This window comes from Pelophylax lessonae (genome assembly GCF_965119305.1).
Source record: "Pelophylax lessonae genome assembly, chromosome: 10".
NCBI lineage: Eukaryota > Metazoa > Chordata > Amphibia > Anura > Ranidae > Pelophylax > Pelophylax lessonae.
The window spans coordinates 6872071-6894170 of NC_138777.1; the positions used below are offsets into that span (position 1 = coordinate 6872071).

The 22100-nt window shown below is 42.4% G+C and overlaps 1 protein-coding gene across 1 annotated transcript; it reads right to left on the bottom strand.

Annotated features, from left to right (window-relative positions):
- Positions 1-10136: 10136 nt before the first annotated feature.
- Positions 10137-16866, bottom strand: LOC309566061 (coxsackievirus and adenovirus receptor homolog). The gene is made up of 2 exons (XM_082271086.1): positions 16760-16866; positions 10137-10516 (listed from the first exon to the last, which is right to left on the bottom strand). The coding sequence occupies exons 1-2, from the start codon at positions 16827-16829 to the stop codon at positions 10143-10145; spliced, it is 444 nt and encodes a 147-aa protein (XP_082127212.1). The 5' UTR covers positions 16830-16866; the 3' UTR covers positions 10137-10142.
- Between the last annotated feature and the right edge of the window lie 5234 nt (positions 16867-22100).

The window sequence follows — 22100 nt, forward strand, 5'->3', positions numbered from 1 at the left end:
TCCTATAAAAGAAAAAGCACAATGGACATCATTTTAGTTCTGCATGTCTGGAAAAACATCTCCAACACTTACTGACGATAAACTTAGAGTATGTCTGTAAAGTAGGGATTGACCGATATCGGTTTTTCATTGCCGATACCGATATTTTAGCCATCACATATCGGTATGGGCCGATATGGGCCGATATTTTGTACATCCTATGTCAGAGTCCGAGACTAGTCTTCTCCTCCAACCATTAGGTGGTGATGCTCATGTAAGGGTAAAATTATGCCACATAGCATAATTCCGTTTACAAATGTTATTGAATATGCCACTCACATGGGTATAAATTAAAGATATAAGCAATTCCACATTGGCAGATCTGCTGGCAGATTGGTATCTCTCACCCACTTGCTGTAAGTGATACCTGGGTGATACCGCTCCGTTCAGCATCCACTCAATACTGCTCTGTCTCTCACCCGCTCAATCTCCCACCCACCCGATACCGATCCATCTCTCACCCACTTGCCGTCAGTGACACCCGGGTGATACCACTCCGTCCGGCATACGAGATCTGAGGTCACGTGCGTGGTCATGCCCGGCGTGACCACGTGACCTCCGAGATCGTCATCGTATGCCGGACGGAACAGTATCACCCCGGTCTCACTTATGGCAAGTGGGTGAGAGATGGATCAGTATCGGGTGGGTGAGAGATGGAGTGGGTGAGAGACAGAGCAGTATTGAATGGATGTCGAAGGGAGCGGTATCACCCGGGTATCACTTATGGCAAGTGGGTTAGAGATACCAATCTGCCAGCAGATCTGCCAATGTGGAATTGCTTATATCTTTAATTTTTACATATGTGAGTGGCATATTCAATAACATTTGTAAACCGAATTATGCTATGTGACATCATTTTACCCGAGCAATATTTTGAATATCGGCAATATCGGCCAGTTTCGGGGCCGATACAGATATATCGACAAAAGTCAATATCGGCCCTCGATATAATGGCCTTGCCGATAATCGGTCGATCCCAACTGTAAAGTTTATTTTTCTTTCAAAAGGCTACGCATCCTAAACTGGATAAATATGAGGATTAGATTGTAGAACTTTATATAACCCAAAAACATGTCATACTTATTGTAGCTTGTGTGGGCATACCTTTTATAAGGTTCGATGTAAAAAAAAAACCACTGTAATAAAAGATAAATAACAAAACAATTGAGGAAATAATGAAAGCAGGCAATAATTTATTCAGCTGCCTAAATGATTAGTAACATTTGATGTTATCTTACAATCAGGCTCGGTTCATACTGCCGCGACTTGGGATCTGACTTGTGAGAGCCCAAGTCGCACGACCTGTGAAATCCCATTTTAATCAATGAGAGCTGTCTTAATTAATACTACTGAAGTTGCTCCTTCGGATGCAAGTCTGTTTACACCCACCGCTCCATGGAGCAGAATGGAGGGTCCGATTGGGTCTCCCTGAAAAATGGACAAACAGACTCAATCTGAACCTTTGTGTGAAAGGGGCCAATTAACTCTAATGACCCATGCACAGCTTAAGGCTTTTGCCAACTTTCAGACCAAATGTCAATAACTTACCTTTACTGAAAAACATTAAAAACCGGCAAAAGAGGAGTGTTACATGTAAACCAAACCAAACATATAATACATCCATCCATGGATTCCATCCTAAAAATGAAAAACACAACAGACATAATTATAATTTCAGCCCGACGAGTCTGGAGAACCTTGTCTGGAGAAGTGATCATACATTTATCATTGCGGCATGTGAAATATTTATTTAACTTTTTACAGCTGATCAACATTATGATCCAATCATACAACTTTCCATAATTTAAAAATATTTATTTTGGCAAGTTCAGGTCAAACATCTGTCAGGAGACTAGCCAGAGGGGAGTTGCCCATAGGCCTGGCACAGTGGCCGATTTCCAAACTGGCCACACCTGCACAAATGTGCGCATACGTATTGCAAACACACGTTCACCATGGAAAAATTGTGAGCGTGCTAGTGCACGCAATGCTTGTCTGATCCTGGCGCTCTCTGACCTTTAAAAGAGTGACTGTAGCACATGGACACTGCTGACTGGTCTTCAGCTTCCTGTTCCTGTGTGTTTGCTTATGCTTCTGATCACCTGTTACCGACCCGGCCTGTCCTTGGATACCTCTTGTCTCTCCCCCTGCTCTGACCTCGGATTTCACACGGATCTGCTGTGGTCTCCTGTCCTGTGTATGACTTTGGCTTGCCTGACCACGTCTCTGTTCTTCTGTCTGTTGACCACTGGCTTACCGACCTCCCTGACTACGCTTCCTGCTACACCCTGTCTGCTGTGATCTCCCCTGGTGCCTACCTGCAGTACTTACCTGTTGCTCCAGCTGTAACGCTCCTGCGTTTTCTGTATAATGTGTATTTGCAGCTGCAGAAATATTCCACTTCAGTAGTCATGTAGAGAAATGCTGAGATACCAATCCCAACTCCCAAGACTCATCATATGTGGATAGTCTCAATTCAGCATACAAATATACACACTCAATAAGATGTTCCTGGAGTGATTTATGTATATAGTAGTATAGTGGTGATAGGCTGAAGAGACAGGGTTGAGTAGAGATGATAGGTGACAGACACTTGAGAGGAATGTTCTTGAGAATGAGATAATAGTAGGTGGGATGAAGATAGGTTAGCAATCATGTATGGTAGTAGATGATAGGATAGCAGATGACATACAGGAGAGACTAACCCAGTGCAAGTGCAGATGATAGTAGGCTCAAGAGCTAGCAATCCAGATAGTGCAGATGTAGTAACAGACTTTTGTATGCAGAGCTAGATAGTGCAGATGTAGTAACAGTCTTTAGTATGCAAAGCTAGATAGTGCAGATGTAGTAACAGTCCTTAGTATGCAGAGCTAGATAGTGTAAGCTTTAGTATGAAGGTTATGGAGGATTCCCCTATGGGGTACTTATCACTAGTAGCAAGTAGCAGAGGAGAGGTTCGGTAAGAGCGGGTTATCCGGTAGCGGGATAGAAGGATCAGCAGCGAGGTTCCGACAGCGAGGTATGCTTGCAAGCATGTGAGCTTCAAGGCAGGTTATGCGGCGTTGAACGAACAATGCTAGTGAGACCGCCGGCTGTTGAAATAGCCGCTCCTGCGGCGCTCAATGATGACAGCATCGGTCTTAAAGGTGTATGCGCACCTTACCAAAAGAGAATGGTGGGGCGCATACACTTAAAGAAAGTGGAATTAGGGTATCAAAGGTACCAGAACATTACACCAGCATACAATACCTATTTGCTGTATCCAACTTACTGCACCACTGCCACCTGTTTCCTGGTGTGTTCAGTCTGCACCATCATCAGCTCCACTGCTCACCTCATCTGATATCCACCTACGGAGAGATCTCCACACCAACATCTGTGGCAATCTCTGCTTCTCTGGGCTTTGTGTTCCCTGTTTCCACCTCCAGGGACACTGAGCACTCAGCCACAAGAAGAGCCCTCTCAGCATTTCGGCTTAAGGACCAGGTACACCACCCATCTGAACCTCCAGGTGATGCCCCTGGAAGCCATTCACTTAGTGGTGGTAACACTAGAACCACTAAATGACAGGTTCTTTCCAGCTGGTTTCAAAATGTAGACAAGCCGTTGGGTATCTTGGGTGACACAATTGACAAATATGGTCACAACCATTTCTGGTTAATTATCTTACTCAGTCTGATTGTTGATAGTGGGGCAGGGACTGCCATTTGTGATGGGAATAGCAGAAGGGCAGCGTCGGCATTGTGGCGGCAGGTTGTCGTTTCGGCAGGACAGCACATCAATGGGATTGATGAGGAATCTCCATCGCTGGATGACAAGACTGATGTTGGATTTATACCAGGGGATATTGTTTATTAATTTAATTTATTTTTCCATTGCGTGGGGATTTGGTCCCACTATATGGCCATATCGTGCTCAAGCCCACCACTACGTCAAAGTACCCCATTGTCAGTGGGTCCTACACTATCCATGAAAAAGAGATGAATCCAGCCTCTCTAACCCTTGGAGACAACACTCCTTGCTGGGAGAGATGTGCTAATGCACTACAAGGGACTCCTCCTATATCTACTTGATAGTGGACACTGATAGAGTACAGGTGTGTGTGGGGGTGGGGGGGTGGGGGGGGGTTCTCAACCTCAGAAGTCTGGTCAGACCGAATACATAATAAACAAGCAAAAAGTTGGGGGAGCAAACCCTGAACATGTATTTCTAAAGCTGGTGCAGCTATGAACCAAGTGACATGCATATTAAAAAAGAATAGCGCACACATGCAAAAGAAATGACTATCAAATATGAAGACAATCCATAAATAAAAATGGGGATTTGGTCCCACCATATGGCCATATCGTGCTCAAGCCCACCACTACATCAAAGTACCCCATTATCAGTGGGTCCTACACTATCCATAAAAAAGGATGAATCCAGCCTCTCTAACCCTCATACATGTTCAGGGTTTGCTCGACCAAATTTTTGCTTGTTTATTATGTATTCGGTCGGACCAGACTTCTGAGGTTGAGCACCCCCCCCCATGCACACCTGTACTCTATCAGAGTCCACCATCAAGTAGATATAGAAGGAGTCCCTTGTACCCTTGTAGTGCATTAGCACATCTCTCCCAGCAAGGAGTATTATCTCCAAGGGTTAGAGAGGCTGGACTCATCCTTTTTTATGGATAGTGTAGGACCCACTGATAATGGGGTACTTTGACGCAGTGGTGGGCTTGAGCACGATATGGCCATATGGTGGGACCAAATCCCCATTTTTATTTATGGATTGTCTTCATATTTGATAGTCATTTCTTTTGCATGTGTGCGCTATTCTTTTTTAATATGGAGACAACATGCCTTGCTATAGGAGGAAGGTAATGAGGGCATGTGGCCTGGGGGACTCCACTTTTTTTTTTTTTTTTTTTTAGGCACAGTGCACATTGTTGGCCAAAAAAAACACCTTTGTGTCTTGCGCAGGCCAAAAGGGCAGAAAAAATAGGAAGCTTTTACTTTGATGGACTTTAACCGCCTCCCGTCTGCCATATAGTAAAATGACGGCGGAGTGGGGCAGCTCTCGTTCTGGGCCAGTGTCATATGTTGCTGTCTCACAACTATCATCAGTGCCCGATTACAGTGCAGCCTCAACAGTGCCTATCAGTGATGCCACTCTGTGCCCATCTGTGATGCCAACTTATACCCATCAGTAACACCTGTCAGTGCCCTTCAGTGATGCCAATCAGTGCTGTCTTTCAGTGCCCATCAGTGTAGCCCATCAGTGCCACCTATCCATTTTACCTATCATTGCCCATAAGTGCCACCTATCAGTGCCCATCAGTGCCATATATCAGTACAATTCAGTGCCGCCTATCAGTGCCAATTAATGCAGCATATTAGTGCCTCCTCATCAGTGCCTCCTCATCAGTGCCACCCCATCAGTGCCCGCCAGTGCCCCCTCATCAGTGCCCATCTGTGCTGCCTCATCAGCGCACATCAGTGAAGGAGAAAAATTACTTGTTTATAACATTTTCTGACAGAAACTAAAAAATTTTTTTTTTTTTCAAAATGTTCAGGCTGTTTTCGTTTTTTTAGCAAATAAACCCAAAAAACTGTGGTGATTAAATACCACCAAAAGAGAGCTTTATTTGTGGGAAGAAAAATATTAAAATGTCATTTGGGTACAGCATTGCATGTCATTAAGGCTCCATGTACACGGGACGCTGGAAATGGCCATTTAGGAGCAGTTGGGCGGTTTTTTTAGAAGCCCCTGAACCCATCTACATTTTATCTTATCTGTCCATGTACACCAGGTCGTTTGCGGTCGTTTGCGGGCAGTTGCGTTCAGGGACTTTATTTAGAACGCAATTATTTGCGTTCTAACGTGTGTTTCCCGGCGTTTCAAAGGCAAAAACGCGACCGAGCGCGTCCGAACGCTATTCCTTCCAATAATACAAATGATGGGGCACTATTCCTCCCACTGACACCAACAATGGGGCAATACTCCTCCCACTGATGCCAATGGGCACCATTTCTCCCACTGATGCCAACGATTGGGCACCATTCCTCCCACTGGCACCAACGATGGGGCACCATTCTCCCACTGACCCCAATGATGGGCCACCCTTCCTCCCAATGACCCCAGCGATGGGGCAACATTCCTCCCACTGACCCCCAGCAATGAGGCACCATTCTTCCCACTGTCTCCAATGATAGGGCACCATTCCTCCCACTGAACCAATGGTGGGACCCCAACGATGCAATGTTTACTTCCACTTATGCTTGGACAATTTATTTTCCCAATGGCCACAGTCCGGCCCCCCTAAAGTACAAGACAGTAAATTGGCTCTTTGTTTAGAACGTTTGGAGACCCCTGATGCAGTTGAACTGTGCTGTGACAGGGAAGGGAGAGCATGTGTGAATTTATGGAAGGGGGAGGGTGCACTGTGTTTATAGACTCTAGTCCCCACTGTGGGAATTAGCAATACAAGGGCTCCATGAATGTTCCTGTGATCATGTGGGAACATACTCACTGTACCATCCTACTCTATATGCCAAACAGTGCTGATCAATAAGAATGATAGTTTTTTTGGCCAGGCTTTGGGAAGCCACAGCTGGCCTGCAGGTATGTAGTTTAAAGGAAACAAAATTTCTCCAAAATGCCCCATGATTATAACCTAGTGGGGCCCCATAACTGCACTGCAAGTATATTATACATTATAAAAGTGAACTAACCCTTTAGGTACACTTTCAAAAATGCACAAAAGGACCACAAGGGGGCGCAAGCTAAGCACAGCTTCAATGGGTTTATTATGATCAAAACGCTAAATGCAAACTCACAGAAATATAAAACCAAAGCGCTTATCTGCAGCCATGCCACATTAGATGGAAGCTGTCCACCAGAAAAGCCGCTTGTGACAGCAAGGTTTACAACCATTATAAGACTGCTTACCTGGCAAAGTAAAACTGACAGCAATAGCCTTCTTTAGGGATTTGTGGCTCACAACACAGGATAACATAACTCCAGGGTCAGCTCCACTGGACAGCTTCAGAAACAACACACTGGTCAAATTGAATGTCCCATCGCTGTTCCTCAATGGTTTTTTTAGGGCAGTATCTTTATCCAGAGATGTACTGCAGTTATTACATTTGTGGTATTCAATCCACTGGATCATCACAGCTTCTGGGTAAAAATTGCTGACTTCACAAAAAACAGTTCCCCTGAATCCAGTTTCAATGTGTCTGGTATGGCTCAGGGTAGCCTGCGGTTTAGCTGTACAAAGAAGAACATAGATCTTATCTTATATTTGGTTTGGCCCCTGGAGGAATTATGATAAATAAATATATATACAATCTTTGGATAATCCTGCAAGTATTATTCCAATTGGGCATAACTTCAATCTATGGCCTGTGTGTCCAAATGTGTATACGGTATTCTGGGAGCTTGATATTCCCCTTTTTGGTCTTCAGGCCTTAACCACTTAAGCCCCGGAAGATTTTACCCCCTTCCTGACCAGGGCCTATTTTGTGATTCAGTACTGCGTGACTTTAACGGACAATTGCGCGGTCGTGCGACGCTGTACCTAAACTAATTTGACGTCCTTTTTTTCCCACAAACAGAGCTTTCTTTTGGCGGTATTTGATCACCTGTGCAATTTTTTGATCATGCGCTATAAACAAAAAAAGCGTCAATTTTGCAAAAATAACAATATTTTTCACATTTTTTTTATATGAAATTCCCCCAAAAAAATGTAAAAATCAAAATTTTTTAACATTTTCGGGCCAATTTGTTTTATGCTACATATGTTTGGTAAAAAAAAAATTGCAATAAGCGTATTTTGATTGGTTTGCGCAAAAGTTATCGCGTTTACTAACAAAGGGAAAGATTTTTGTCATTTTGTTTTTTTAACGCGAAATGGCGGCGATCTGCGATTTTTTTTTTGCGGTACTGCGACATTGCGGCGGGCAGATCGGACCCTTGACTGACATTTTTGACACTTCTGGGGTTACCTGTGACATTACTGCAGTAATCAGTGCTATATATATGCACTGTTACTGTAAAATACACTGGCAGTGAAGGGGTTAACTTTTTTTGAGAGGGAGGGGTTATGTGTGTCCCTAGGGGCGTGATTCTAACTGTGATTGGCTGTGGCTTGAGGTGTAGGAACAGTGATCAACGGTCCTACATAGTAGAACCGTATGATCACTATTCCTACACAGGGGAGAATGACAGACGGCTTGTTTACATCAGCCGCCTGCCTTTCTCCCTCTCCCCCGACGATTGCGAGTGACCGGCGGACGATCGGGTCCACCGGTCACACACGCGGGGGGTCCGTGACCGCGCGCTCGCTCCCGAGACCCTCACAGGCTAGCGACGTAGTACTACGTCACTTTGCCTGTGAGGGGCTGACCGCCGCAGTAAATAGTCATGCGGCGGTCGGCAAGTGGTTAAAGTAAGTTTATCTACTAGGCTTTGGGCTATATATCCACTAGAAGGCGTGCACACAACAATGAACTTTTCCATTTCCAGAATAGAAATAGTGGTCTCCAATGTGTTGCCGCAATTTGCCAATGATCTTACCTACAGAAAAAGCAGAACATCTACATAACATCAAATATATCACTCCTTGAGTGGAGCAATTGGCATAAGTTCTTGGAGAGAAGATCTCCTCATTAGGAAAAGTGAACCAGGTGCCCCATGGGCACCGGGGGACATCACTCACAAAGAAAGATGCCATTGGGTCCGGAGAGAGCCACTTGGTTCGGTGCAAAATTGCTAGAGGTCACTCTGATCTGTATTTACTGGGCTCGATGCAAGCCCACCTTGGGTGACATCACATCTGTGTGCTGTTTGTACTCAATTTTAAATTTAAAGAAATAATTTTTGTGGGGTGTGTATGCATGAGGGTGTCACATTGGCAGACATGGGAGTAAGTCACACATGTGCAAGTCACAAGCAAGTCTCAAGTCTTAACCTTCAAGTCTCAAGCAAGTCCCAAGTTACTGTGGTGAAAAGCAAGCAAGTCAAGTCGAGTCATTTATTTTGGTCAAGTCACAAATCAAGTCAAAATACTGATCTACCCCAATTTTCACCTTTAAATCAGTTAAAAGTCAGTGGTCAGGAAAGGTTTTGTTTTATTTTCAACATTAACAAAACTGCTTAGTGCTTTTTTCTTGGCATATTAAAGAAACACTTTGAATGCCCAAACAGCTCAAAATCCTTCGTCCGGTCATCAACACCACAGTCACTAAAAACATGTTAAGTATTTCCATTGTTAAACAGCCAGTGTCCTAAAAATCAGAACACACTGAGGGGTTTTAAGTGACTGTGGTGTCAGAAACATAACAGGCACATTCATTTTTCTTTAACACATCTTGAGAAAATGCAAATATTTAATAACTTAAAAAAGTAAAGTCATTTGGAGTCATGTGTCTCAAGTGAAAGTCAAGTCTCAAGTCATGAATAACGAGTCACAGTCAAGTTGAGTCTTTTATTAATTTTAGTCAAGCAAGTCTCAAGTCCTCAAACTGGTGACTTAAGTCTGACTTAAGTCAAGTCATGTGACTCAAGTCCCCCACCTCTGCACGTTGGGTGCCACTATCCCCATCATTTACTCAAACTGATGTTTTTTTTGTAATTTTTTTGTAGATGGATCTTTCACCAATCTGTATAGGAATGCTTATATTTTAGTCCTAAAGAGGCGAAAAATACTGCAAAGTGCATGGGCTGAGTTGGATATTGACTGCATAGCCTCCTTGGTAGGTGCTATATTTGTCTTACCTATTGTTGTTTAACAGAGTGATCCTACTCTTTGAGAGGGTTGTGGATTCTTTTAATATATTTTGTATATTGGATACTCTCAGGGGTGCATATTTAAAGTCCCGCACATGTTGTGTGGACTACCCCATGGGGATACATTCTATTTATATTCTTTCTCTATGTCTACACATGTCTTTATTAACCAGGGACCACTGTCACCTTGGAACTCTACACAACAATTCTACATTCCACAATCAGTATTACAATTATTATAAAAGTAAAACATCGTCAGTGTTGTATATTATATCCAGCCATGGGACCGGGCCTCTGGAAGGACACAACGTTTCCTAGTAGCCCTGATTTCACTGTGTACCTGATACATGCAGAGTAGATGTAGCGGAGCCGGCATCAGGAGTGACGATAACAAAGCAGCGATAGTCTCCTTCATCTGTGATCTGAATGTTGGGTATAGAAAGGCTGGCGTTGCCTTGTGCAAGGTCACTGTCATCCATGTGAGAGCCGGGCCTAAATGGTTGATGCTGGGAATCTTGAAAATGATAAACCTTATGTTCAGTTCCATTTTGTAATATTTGAGTCCAGACAACTGATACTTTCTGTAGATTCAGTGGTATTGGGACACCAGACAGCAGACAAGGGATGGTGATATCTTCTCCTCTAAGAGCCTCAATAGAAACATTATTCCCAGTAACTGTCAACCCCCGAACCTGAAAATCTCCTAAAAGAATAAAACAAAAAGGGTGATGGCAATTGTACAGGATTTCTTATAGAAAGACAAAGAAAACAAAACTGCCAGCACTATCCAGGAAACAATGCAACTGTGCTATAATTAGACAATGTCATGGCTTTTTTTCAGGGCAAAAAGCACTGGTACGCAATTCTGGCACCTCCAGCACTGAATGCATATTCCAGCAAGGGGTGCACGAGCTTGCTGGAGGGTTTATTGATGCTGGCTGATTGTTTACATGTGTGATGCTCTCTGAAGAGCCATCCATGTTTAGATGGCTCTTCAGAGAGCATTTGACAGGCAGTGAGGAGCTTAAAGTGAAGCAATAAAAAATAAAAATTCCTTTAAATATCGTGCCTGGGGGGGTCCCCTTAATGTGCCTGTAAAGTGGAGCATTTGTACGATGTACGGAGCCTGCTACAGCAATACTGACAAGGAAAAAGTGTAATTTAAACTTGCTCGCAGCTGTAATGTATTGTCGGCTCCCGGCAATGCAGATAAAAAAATGGCGTAGGGTCCCTCCCAAAATCCATACAAGACCCTTATCCGAGCAAGCAGCCTGGCTGGACAGGATAAGGGGGGGGGGGGTGAGTGAGCATCCCACCCCCTCCTGAACCATACCAGGCCACTTGCCCTCAACATAGGGAGGGTGCTTTGGGGTGCCCCCTAAAGCACCTTGTCCCCATGTTAATGGGGACAAGGGTCTCTTCCCGACAACCCTGGGCTGTGGTTGTGGGGGTCTGTGGGCGGGGGGCTTATTAGAATCTGGAAGCCCCCCCAGATCTCAGCCCCCTCCCTCCCCCCATGTGAATGGATATCGGGTACTTCGTACCCCTACCCATTCACCAAAAAAATGTACAAAAAGAAATAAAGACAAAAGCCAGTTTTTGACGGGGATGCTTTTGGACTTTCCAGCACCCTCCAGTGGTTACAGCAGAAAAAAAGTGAAGGTTCTGGAGTGGTCATCTCAGTCTCCTGCCTTTAATATTATTGAGCCACTCTGGGGAGATCTCAAACATGTAGTTCATACATGACGACCAAAGACTTTGCATGACCTGGAGGCATTTTACCAAGATGAATGGGCAGCTCTACCACCTGCAAGAATTTGGGGCCTCATAGACAACTATTAGTTAGAAGACTTCACACTGTCATTGATGCTAAAGGGGGCAATACGCAGGATTAAGAACTAAGGGGGTGCAGACTTTTGAACAGGGAGCATTCCATTGATTTACTGGTTGCCATGTTTTGTTTTATGATTGGGCCATTCTGTTATCACCTCCAGTTACAGAATACGAATCCCATAAGAAATACAAGAAATGGGTTTTGCCCACTCACTCATGTTTTCTTTAAAAATGGTCCATCCTGTATATTACCAATTCCCCAAGGGGAGGAAAACTTTTGAGCACAACTGTATCTATATTCCGTTTATTAATATTATGTCTTTTTTTTTTTTTACTGTAAAGCATACGCTCAAAACCTAAACATTTTTCCCTTCAGTTCCTTCTAATACATTTGAGCCGCTCTTTTGAAACGTTGAATTACCCCTCAGGGTGATGACATTCAGAGACAACGATTTAACTATTTCTATCTGCAGCTTAAACATGAAGATTTGTATCTTATCCTTCTGTATACATATATAAAGATCTAAGAATATTATTTTTTTTAAACAAATTTTTATTGGAGTTTTATATATAAACACATAAATACAAGAATGTAATAACAGTATCAGAAGAGGTATAATAACATGACCAACAACAACAAAGCTGGGGTAGGCCCAGATGTTTAGACACAGTATACATATTGTCGAATGAAATAGGTGGACCTGTTATTACCAAAAGGAAAAAAGGGGGAGGATAGGGGTGAAAGTGGGGTATAATGGCAGGGTTGGGGGAAGGGGGAGAAGGTATGGGGTGGGAGAGATGGGCAGGGAGAGGAAGCCTGGAAAGAAAATAAAGGGGAGGGGGCTTAAAAATATAGGAGCAGTAAGAGAGGGTAGTACCAATATTACTAACTGTTGAGATTTTCCTTCTCCCCAGAGAATAGGCCAGGGAGGGAGAGTGACTAGAGTACTCTAGAATTCTTTCGAACAAACATGGGCAACATCCGAGTGGACATCCAAATGTTAGTGCAAGAAATTAAAGGAGAGAGGGCCAATAGCTAATGAAAAGTGTAAATGGGGGAATGGTGATCAAGGTGGGTCTCAGAGCCAGAAGGAGTAGATCGACCAGGCGGGTAAGCTGTAGTATATTGAGAGTGAATTTTATCTATTTATGGGGTCCACTTCGCATGGAAACGTTCAGGGTTGGATTTGTATACAGATAAGTCGAGATTTTCTCTGTGGAGGAAAACGTCCAGGTCAGTCCTGACCTCACGGATGGTTGGGGGGTTAGTGGAGGTCCAGTTCCTGAGGATGATGAGTACTCTAGAACAGCCTTTTTCAACCAGGGTGCCCAGGCACCCTGGGGTGCCTTAAGGATTCTTCAGGGGTGCCTCAGCAAAATGGCTAAAAATTACTCAAAAATTGTATATTAGGCAGTGGGTGGATGAACCTTGCCTTTTAGTTACACAAGGCCACAGGTTTTCATTGTGCACAATTATGACCTTCTAGCTGCCGACCAGCTAACAACCAATGAAATCATCAGTTGATAAGGAGGATGTCAGTTGCTTGCATAGCATGCTTGTTTGACCCTACCTTGCCTCTCTCCATCCGTTTTAGTGTCACATTAGCTGGATGATGGAGAGAAACTGAAGAAGAGAAACATTAGAATACTAGTCAGTACCAACTTGCACCTCTAAAGTTGGGTGTCCTACATGTGTGAATGTTGCTGCATTATCTAAAGCTATTAGAATCGTTTTTACATTTTAGGATGGGGTGCCTCAAGACAGTCCATAATTTTAAAGGGTGCCTCGAGAATGTCCATCATTTTAAAGGGTGCCTTGACTGAAAAAAGGTTGAGAAACACTGGTCTAGAATTCTTTCGAACAAACATGGGCAACATCCGAGTGGACATCCAAATGTTAGTGCAAGAAATTAAAGGAGAGAGGGTCAATAGCTAATGCAAAGCGTAAATGGGGGAATGGTAATCAAGGGTTATATAGTATAGTATATATATATTATATTATTATTACTATAATTATTATTATATAATATAGTATATTTGCGGCGGGCAGTCGTCTAGTGGTTAATTTTCTGTCTTTTTTGAAAATGTAAAGCAAAAGCTCAAAGCTCAAAACCCAAATCATTCTTATTCCTTTCAGTTCCTTCTAATAAATTTCAGCTGCTTTTTTTTTTGAAACGTTGATTTACCCCTCAGGGTGATGACAGGCTGAGACTAGAATGTTACCATTCCTGTCTGTAGCTTTCACATGAATATTTGTATCTTATCCTTCTGTATACATATATAAAGATATAAGAATATTCTCTCTTTTTTTGCTAAGGTAAAACGATAACTGAAAATGCAATTTATTTTTATTTGTTCCTTAAAGTGTTTGTTACCGTTCATATTTCTGATATTTGCCTGCTGTGCCATGTACTGGTATGAGAAAGTCTCCTGTTCTCTTTCTATTGCTTCCTTTGTGAAATCTCTGGTGATCCTGCCATTCCTTCTACTTTCCTATTAAAAAATTACCACACTAAGCAGGGGAGCACACCATGGTCAGTTCCCTAGCTATGCTGGGAACTCAGGGTACTCTTCTCCAATGACCAGACTTGTCCTAACACGTCCCTGCTGCACAGCCATTCACTGGGAAGCTCAGTGTCCTGCTGCTTCTCCTCCCCCCCCCAGCTCTTTTGCAGTTGAGAACAGAGGGGATGTGATCACTTATAAAAAAGGGAGAACAAAGGTATTTATAATGTTTTTTATATCTATACACAAATGTTTTGCCTTTCATCTTTATTTTAAACTGAATGGGTTGTTTTACAAGGTAATCGTTAACAATCACTTTATTAATAAAAGGGATTTATAATATCCTTACTAAATCATAAATATATTATCTATGAAACTCTTCCAAAGTTACAATTGTGACCATTCTTTCTAATAGATAATTTTTCTCTTCCATTTATCCATATAAATATTAGGAAGACTTGGTGTATATGTGGCTCCCATTGCTGCTCCGCTATTTTGTGAATAAAATAAATCATGTTCAAAACACAAGCATTCAATAAAATATTAGTTCTGTGCTGGGGTATATTACTGCTTTTCTCTAATGCTAATCTGGCACCCCAAATCGACCCTAGCCACATTCAGTTCATGAGTGACGATAGGGGCACTTTAAATTCTAATTTTATTTTTTCTTATTTTATTTTATTTTTTCCCATTTTTATACTGTCCCTTTATTTATTTATTTTTATCACTTTTATTCCTATTGCAAGGAATATAAACATCAAAACATCAGAAATCAAAACACAAGTATTAAATAAAATATTTTTTCTGTGCTGGGGGTATATTACTGCTCTTCTCTAATGCTAATCTGGCACCCCAAATTGACCCTAGCCACATTTAGTTCATGAGTGACGATCGGGGCGCTTTAAATTCTAATTTTATTTTTTTCTTATTTATTTTATTTTATTTTTTTTTTCCAATTTTTACACTGTCCCTTTATTTATTTATTTATTTATTTATTTATTTATTTTATCACTTGTATTCCTATTACAAGGAATGTAAACATCAACACATCAGAAATAAAAACACAAGCATTCAATAAAATATTTTTTCTGTGTTGAGGGTATATAACTACTCTTCTATAATCTATCATCTAGTTGTTTCATTGCCTTACTTATGTTAGATAAAGAAAAATAGAGGGGGGGGGGGGACAGACTTTTTGAGTGTTTTTTGGGGGTGGATTTTCCCTTTAAAATCCTCAACACACCCAAAGACTTACAGGGCAGTGTCCAGCCCCCAATACCACTTGTGTGACAATCCCTTGTCTATTAAACTAGAAAATGCCCATTGGCTGATTTCTATGATTTCTAAAATTTGGCACCTTAAATCGACTCTAGGTACATTCAGTTCATGAGTGACGATAGGGGCGCTTTTAAATTCTAGATTTTTTTTTCTTATTTATTTGATTTATTTTTTTCTTATTTTTTACACTGTCTCTTTATTTATTTATTTATTTAATAATTTTTATTCCTATTACAAGGAATGTAAACATCAAAACATCAGAAATCAAAACACAAGCATTCAATAAAATAATCTTTCTGTGTTGTGGTAAATTAATGCTCTTCTCTAATGCGAATCGATTTGTTTCATGGCCTTACTTATATTGGATAGAAAAAAAAATAGAGGGGGGGGGGCAGACTTTTTGTGTGTTTTTTTTTTTTGGGTGGATTTCCCCCTTAAAATCCTTTAACACACCCATAGTCTCACAGAGCAGTGTCTAGCCCCCAATACCATTTGTTTGACAATCCCATGTCTATTAACCTAGAAAATGGCCATTGACTGATTTCTACGATTTCTACAATTTGGCACCTCAAATTGAACCTAGGCACATTCAGTTCATGAGTGACAATAGAGGTGCTTTAAATTCTATTTTTTTTTTTCTTATTTTTTTATTTATTTATTTTTCTTATTTTTACATTGTCCCTTTATTTATTTATTTATGTATTTATTTATTTCTTTTATCCCTTTTATTCCTATTACAAGGAATGTAAACATCAAAAAATCAGAAAACAAAACACCAGCATTCAATAGAATAATGTTTCTGAATTGGGGGTATATTACTGCTCTTCTCTAATGCTAATTTATTTGTTTCATGGCCTTACTTACGTTGGATTTAAATTCTATTTTTTTTTTTACTTATTTTTACACTGTCCCCTTATTTATATATTTATTGTATCACTTTTATTCCTATGTAAACATCAAAACATCAGAAACCAAAACACAATCATTCAATAAAATTTTGTTTCTGTGTTGGGGATTAATTACTGCTCTCCATGGCCTTCCTTATGTTTGATAAAAAAAATAGAGGGGGGGAACCAACATTTTTTTTTTTGGGTGGATTTACCTTAAAATCCATAACACACCAAAAGGCAGTGTCCAGCCCCAATATCATTTGTTTGACAATCTCTTGACTATTAGCCTAGAAAATGGCTTCTATGGTTTGGCACCCCAAATTCACACCAGGTACGTTCATTTTATTACTTATAGTAACATCGTTGGAGAACTTCCATTGTACGGCTCTGTAATGTATCCTCAGGTACAATTCCATTAAACACAGAAGAGTGACACTGACCTGTTCCTAGGAGGAGAAGAAAGCAGATTATATGCAGAATTTTCAGCCCGGTCCTCATTCCTCCATCCATGGCGGATTCACTCCAAGAGAATTGTGAGAGACGTCTCAACTGTATAAAGCGACAATAATTGTCTGAACCTTGTTTCACTTTCACCTTTATACAGCACAGATTCTGGTCTCATTATAGCAGTGTAATCTTATACTGTAATGCTCAAAAAATAAGAGCACAGAGACAAAGGTGTAGAAGAGAATTTACAAACTGTACAAAAGAAGCAAAATAAAAAACAGTAACAATTTGTAACATAATTTATGCAACAGGGTCATTTGCTATTAGCAAAACCATGGATTGAGAGTAACTTGGTTTGAAAGTGTTTTGCAAGACAAGCAACATTTTTTAAATACATTTTTACTTGATGATATACAAGTAGTGTCATGTCACAGCTGAGTATAACAGAGAAGAGAGGCGCCTCTAAGTGTAGCAATATGGTTACATTTAATGAAGGTACAACATTTAGTATCTCACATGATTGATGATTAACCAATGAAGGACCGCTTGCCGCAGTTATACTTCTGTGCAAACCGACGCACGCCTGCAGCTAGGGGGCTAGCGCGCGCCGCTGGTGGGGCGCTCATGCCCCCACTCGGCAGCGGGGACTTTGCTGCACGGGGCAGGCAGCTCAGATTGCCGCCTGACACCCGCGATCGCTCCCCGCTGAGAGAGAAGAACGGTCGGCTGTTGTAAACACATCTGACCGTTCTTCTCCCTGGGATGATTATAGAGCCCCTGTGATCCTTCTATATAGGATCACATGTCTCTATGGTCATTTCATGAGCCACGCCCCCTGACAGTTAGAACCTCTCCCCTAGGGTCACATTTAAACCCTTGATCACCCACAATGTTAACCCCTTCCCTGCCAGTGTCATTATTACAGTAACAGTGCATATTTTTAGCACTAATTACTGTAGTAATGTCACTGGTCTCCCCAAAAGTGTCAAAAATGTCAGTTAGGTGTACAATCTGTCCGCCACAATGTTGCAGTCCTGCCAAAAATCGCAGATCGCCACCATTACTAGTAAAAAGAAAAAAAAAACAATAAAAATGACATAAATCTTTCCAGTAGTTTGTAGACGCAATAACGTTTGCGCAAACCAATCAAAATACTCTTATTGCAATTATCTTTACCAAAAAAACTAGCAGAAAACAAATTGGCCTAAAATGTTAAAAAAATTTGATTTTTTTTTTGAGAATGATATATAGCAGAATGGGAAAAATATTGTTTTTTTTTTTTTTTTTTCAAAATTGTCGCTCTTTTTTTGTTTATAGCGCAAAAAAATTAAAATCGCAGAGGTGATCAAATACCACCAAAAGAAAGCTCTATTTGTGGGGAAAAAAGGACATCAAGCATGCTTGTTCCCTAGCTGCAGGCGCGCAACTGACATAGGGCTACTTCGGTTTGCGCAGGAGGGGCTGCCTACCGCAGTATAAATGCGGCGGGCAGTCCTTAAGTGGTTAATAACCCAATACTCGCAGCGTCATCGCGTTGGTGTGCAGCATGTCATCAGTATGCAGCGGGGGGGGGGGGGGTCCTTTGGCTTGAGCACTGACCCCCACCCACGTGGCGGAGAATGCCGGTTTTTGGGCGCGCCAAGCCGCACATGGCTTCCTTTGCATGGTGTCAGGGACGGGACCGGGTCGCCCATTTGGGTTACAAATAGGAGGGTCAGCAGACACATAGGGGAGTCTTCTTTTTTATTTTTTTCACATGGAGGTACATTCTGGATTTAGCAGTTACCACTCAACCTATGGTGGCTACTATTCACATATTTTTTCATACTTCACCTCTGTCACTGATTCCTTTTTCTCAGCACCACTTCTATTCTGTTGCACACTATTTCAGATTTGGTTTACAACTCTCACTAATACCTTGTCATGTTTCATGTTAGTATACTGTTATACTTTACATAATATATATATATATATATATACATATATACTGTATATATATATATACCTCGTTCCAGCTACTAATTGGGATGACACTTATGATATGGACACATTTTTGTGCTGCATTCACCCTCCTCTTTGTCCCCCTGCAGGGTTACCTGGCTCCACCCCTCCAGCTCCCAGGCTAGACGTACCGGACCACCATTGGTTGGGAGTCCCAAGATGGCCGTCCCGGCCACGACGATAGGCAAGCATGGAGCCCCTTTATGGTATTCCCCATGGTTTATAGTAACATTTATTACTCAGACATATTATACAAATAATGTTTTACTTTGTAGATTGGTTTCATGTGCATCCACTCCTGAAGAAGTGAGCAGGCAAGCTCACGAAACGCGTCGCATTTTTAGGATACTCTATTATAACTATGCATTGACATCTGCCAATTTTAGTATATATGGCATATTGTGCCCATCACCAATCGGTTTTACCTTTCCGTATCTGTATACTCATTTTGTCAGGGTGCTGGCGGTAAGCATGACGTGCAGAGGGTGGCCTTGCAGGGTCCAGAGGAAGGGACACGGACAAGTCACCTTGGCAGAAGACACAGGCTAGCGTGAGGTGTGGAATCTAAGTGCCAACCGGTTTTCACCAGAGCCTCTGATGGTGAGAATGGATTTTGCTGCATATATAGCACTAGGTCGCGGTCCTCAGGGTCATCCCACCAGGGGGTGAACAAGTCCAGATCCAATGGCAGATAAGCAGACAAGGATAAGGCAGGAGGATGGTCACAGGACAAGCCGAGGTCAGGGCGGGCAGCAGACAAGCAAAGTGAGGGACAAGCCAGGAGGTCAATCAGGGATAAATCATGATACAGCAAGTTTCAGGATCAGGAGTACAGGGGAAGCTTCAGACAAGACAGCAAAGCATGAGTGAACCTGCTACCCTTAAATAGGCCACTTGGGCGCCAAACATAATAGCTATTGCGTGCACATGCACGCATGGGTGTGGGGCCGCAGGCGCGGGCCGTCGCGCATACGCATGTGCACTGGCGAATGCCTGTTCGTCGCTAAACGGGAAAAAGGGCGTTCGCGCCCGTGCACTCCAGTGCGCCTCTGCAGTGTCATAGGAGAATGACTAGTATGTTCCTGACACTTTTGATGTACTTGCATGTTTATTGTACTTACCTTCAATAAATGTAATACTATGTCTACCTTTCTAGTTAGTGGCTATGTGTGTTACATCTCATTTAAAGTCCCAGGGCAAATTTTGTATTTTTGTGTAAATAAATAATGTCCCCAATAGTATAGTGTTCCTAAAACGCAACGTTAGCAGAGTCAGGCCTGATCTCTGCTAGCACTAGCAGGTAAATTTTTTGGTAGCGGTTCAAACAGTCCTTGACAACCAGGTGCTTTTTTTACCTGTGAGTCACACTAGGTACCTATAAATTTATTGGCAAAAGTGTCCAAACGGAGGTACACTAGTGAAGAGGCCTACAGGATACTGAGCATGACAGATGAGAGCGATGGGGAAGCCTCACTGTCAGAATCAGGCTCAGTATTCGAACCTGTAGAGAGCAGCAGCACCCTGACAGATAGCTCTGATGATGAAGTGGTCCGTGCTAAGGTCGGCGTACCCGACCCGTTCTTCTGTTGCTGAGGTCAACAATTGCAGGGTTCTCGTATGCAGCAGAGTGTCAGTACTAGTGCCGCTCAACCCTCTGGTGAAATGGCAAGCACCAGCGGCCTAGTACATCCTGGTCAGGGTCAAGCCAGCACTGCAGTAACACTTGGTGACGTGGCGAGTCCCACAAGTGCAGTTCAAGCTGGTGCGGTGACTAGGACAAGTAGTGTCTTGCAACCACCAATAATTCAAAGATAGGCCCGTAGAGCCCATAGTGTCCTCCCTGATGTGCTTGCAAATCCTGATTGGTAGCCCACCACTTCTGCAGCGCCCGTACTTCCCCCATTCACTGGCCAATCGGGAATTCAGGTGGAAACAGACAATTTTACTTCCCTTGATTTCTATGAACTGTTTTTTAAGGAAGATCTTAACAGATCTATTGTGGACCAAAGAAATTTATATGCTGGTCAATTTATCACCGCAAATCCAAATGTGACCCTTGCCAGAGAATTTGCATGGAAACGTATCACGGTTTCTGAAACAGCATTGAGGACGGGATCAGTAGTTCGTTATCAGTTTTTGCAGATGACACAAAATTGGCCAGGGCAATAACTGCACAGCATGAAGCAGATATCCTACAGAATGACCTGGACAAAATTACGGAGTGGGCAAAGACATGGCAAATGAGGTTTAACGTGGAGAAGTGTAAGGTTCTGCACTTGGGGACTAAAAACATAAAAACACAATACACGTTAGGAGGGGAACCCTTGGGGGAATCAAAAATGGAGAAAGATCTGGGAGTCTTGGTTGATGATAGATTAGGCAACAGCATGCAATGTCAAGCAGCAGCTTCCAAAGCCAACAGAATATTAGCATGCATAAAGAAAGGGATGTATTCCAGAGATAAGACTATAATCCTTCCACTTTATAAAACTCTGGTCCGACCGCATCTGGAGTATTCTGTCCAGTTCTGGTCGCCAGTCCTCAGGAGGGATGTGTTGGAGCTGGAGAAAGTCCAGAGAAGGGCAACTAAACTGATTAGGGGGTTGGAGGACCTTAACTATGAAGAGCGGCTGCAATCGCTCGATTTATTCTCCCTGGAGAAGAGACGTCTGAGAGGGGACATGATAGCAATTTATAAATATCTTAATGGAGATCAACTTAGAAAAAAAGCTGTTCATTCAAAGGAATTGCATGGGGACTCGAGGACATACAATGCGATTAGAGGAGAAGCGTTTTAACCTCAGGCAACGAGGAGGGTTCTTTACTGTTAGGGCTACAAGATTGTGGAATTGTCTACCACAAGAGGTGGTTTCTGCGGGAAGTATGGTGACTTTCAAAAGACTCTTATACTTACATCTCAAGGATCAGGAGATTAAGGGCTATGTTAGATGATTACAGTCACACACACCTACACAGGTTGAACTGGATGGACTGTTGTCTTTATTCAACCTCACCTACTATGAATTGAAAAACCTTTCTGGGCCTATCCCTCCTCATGGGCATTACTAAAAAGACTGAATTGCGGTCATATTGGTCCACTGACCCAATTCACCATATGCCCGTGTTCTCTGCTGCCATGGCCAGGACGAGATACGAGTAAATCTTGCGGTTCATGCACTTCAGTGACAATAAACTCTGTTGTCCTCGGGGTGACCCTGGACATGACCGGCTCCATAAAATGACACCCCTTGTAAATCACTTCAGCCAGAAGTTTTCAGCCTTGTATACGCCCCAACAAGCTGTCTGCATTGATGAGTCCCTGATTACGTTTCT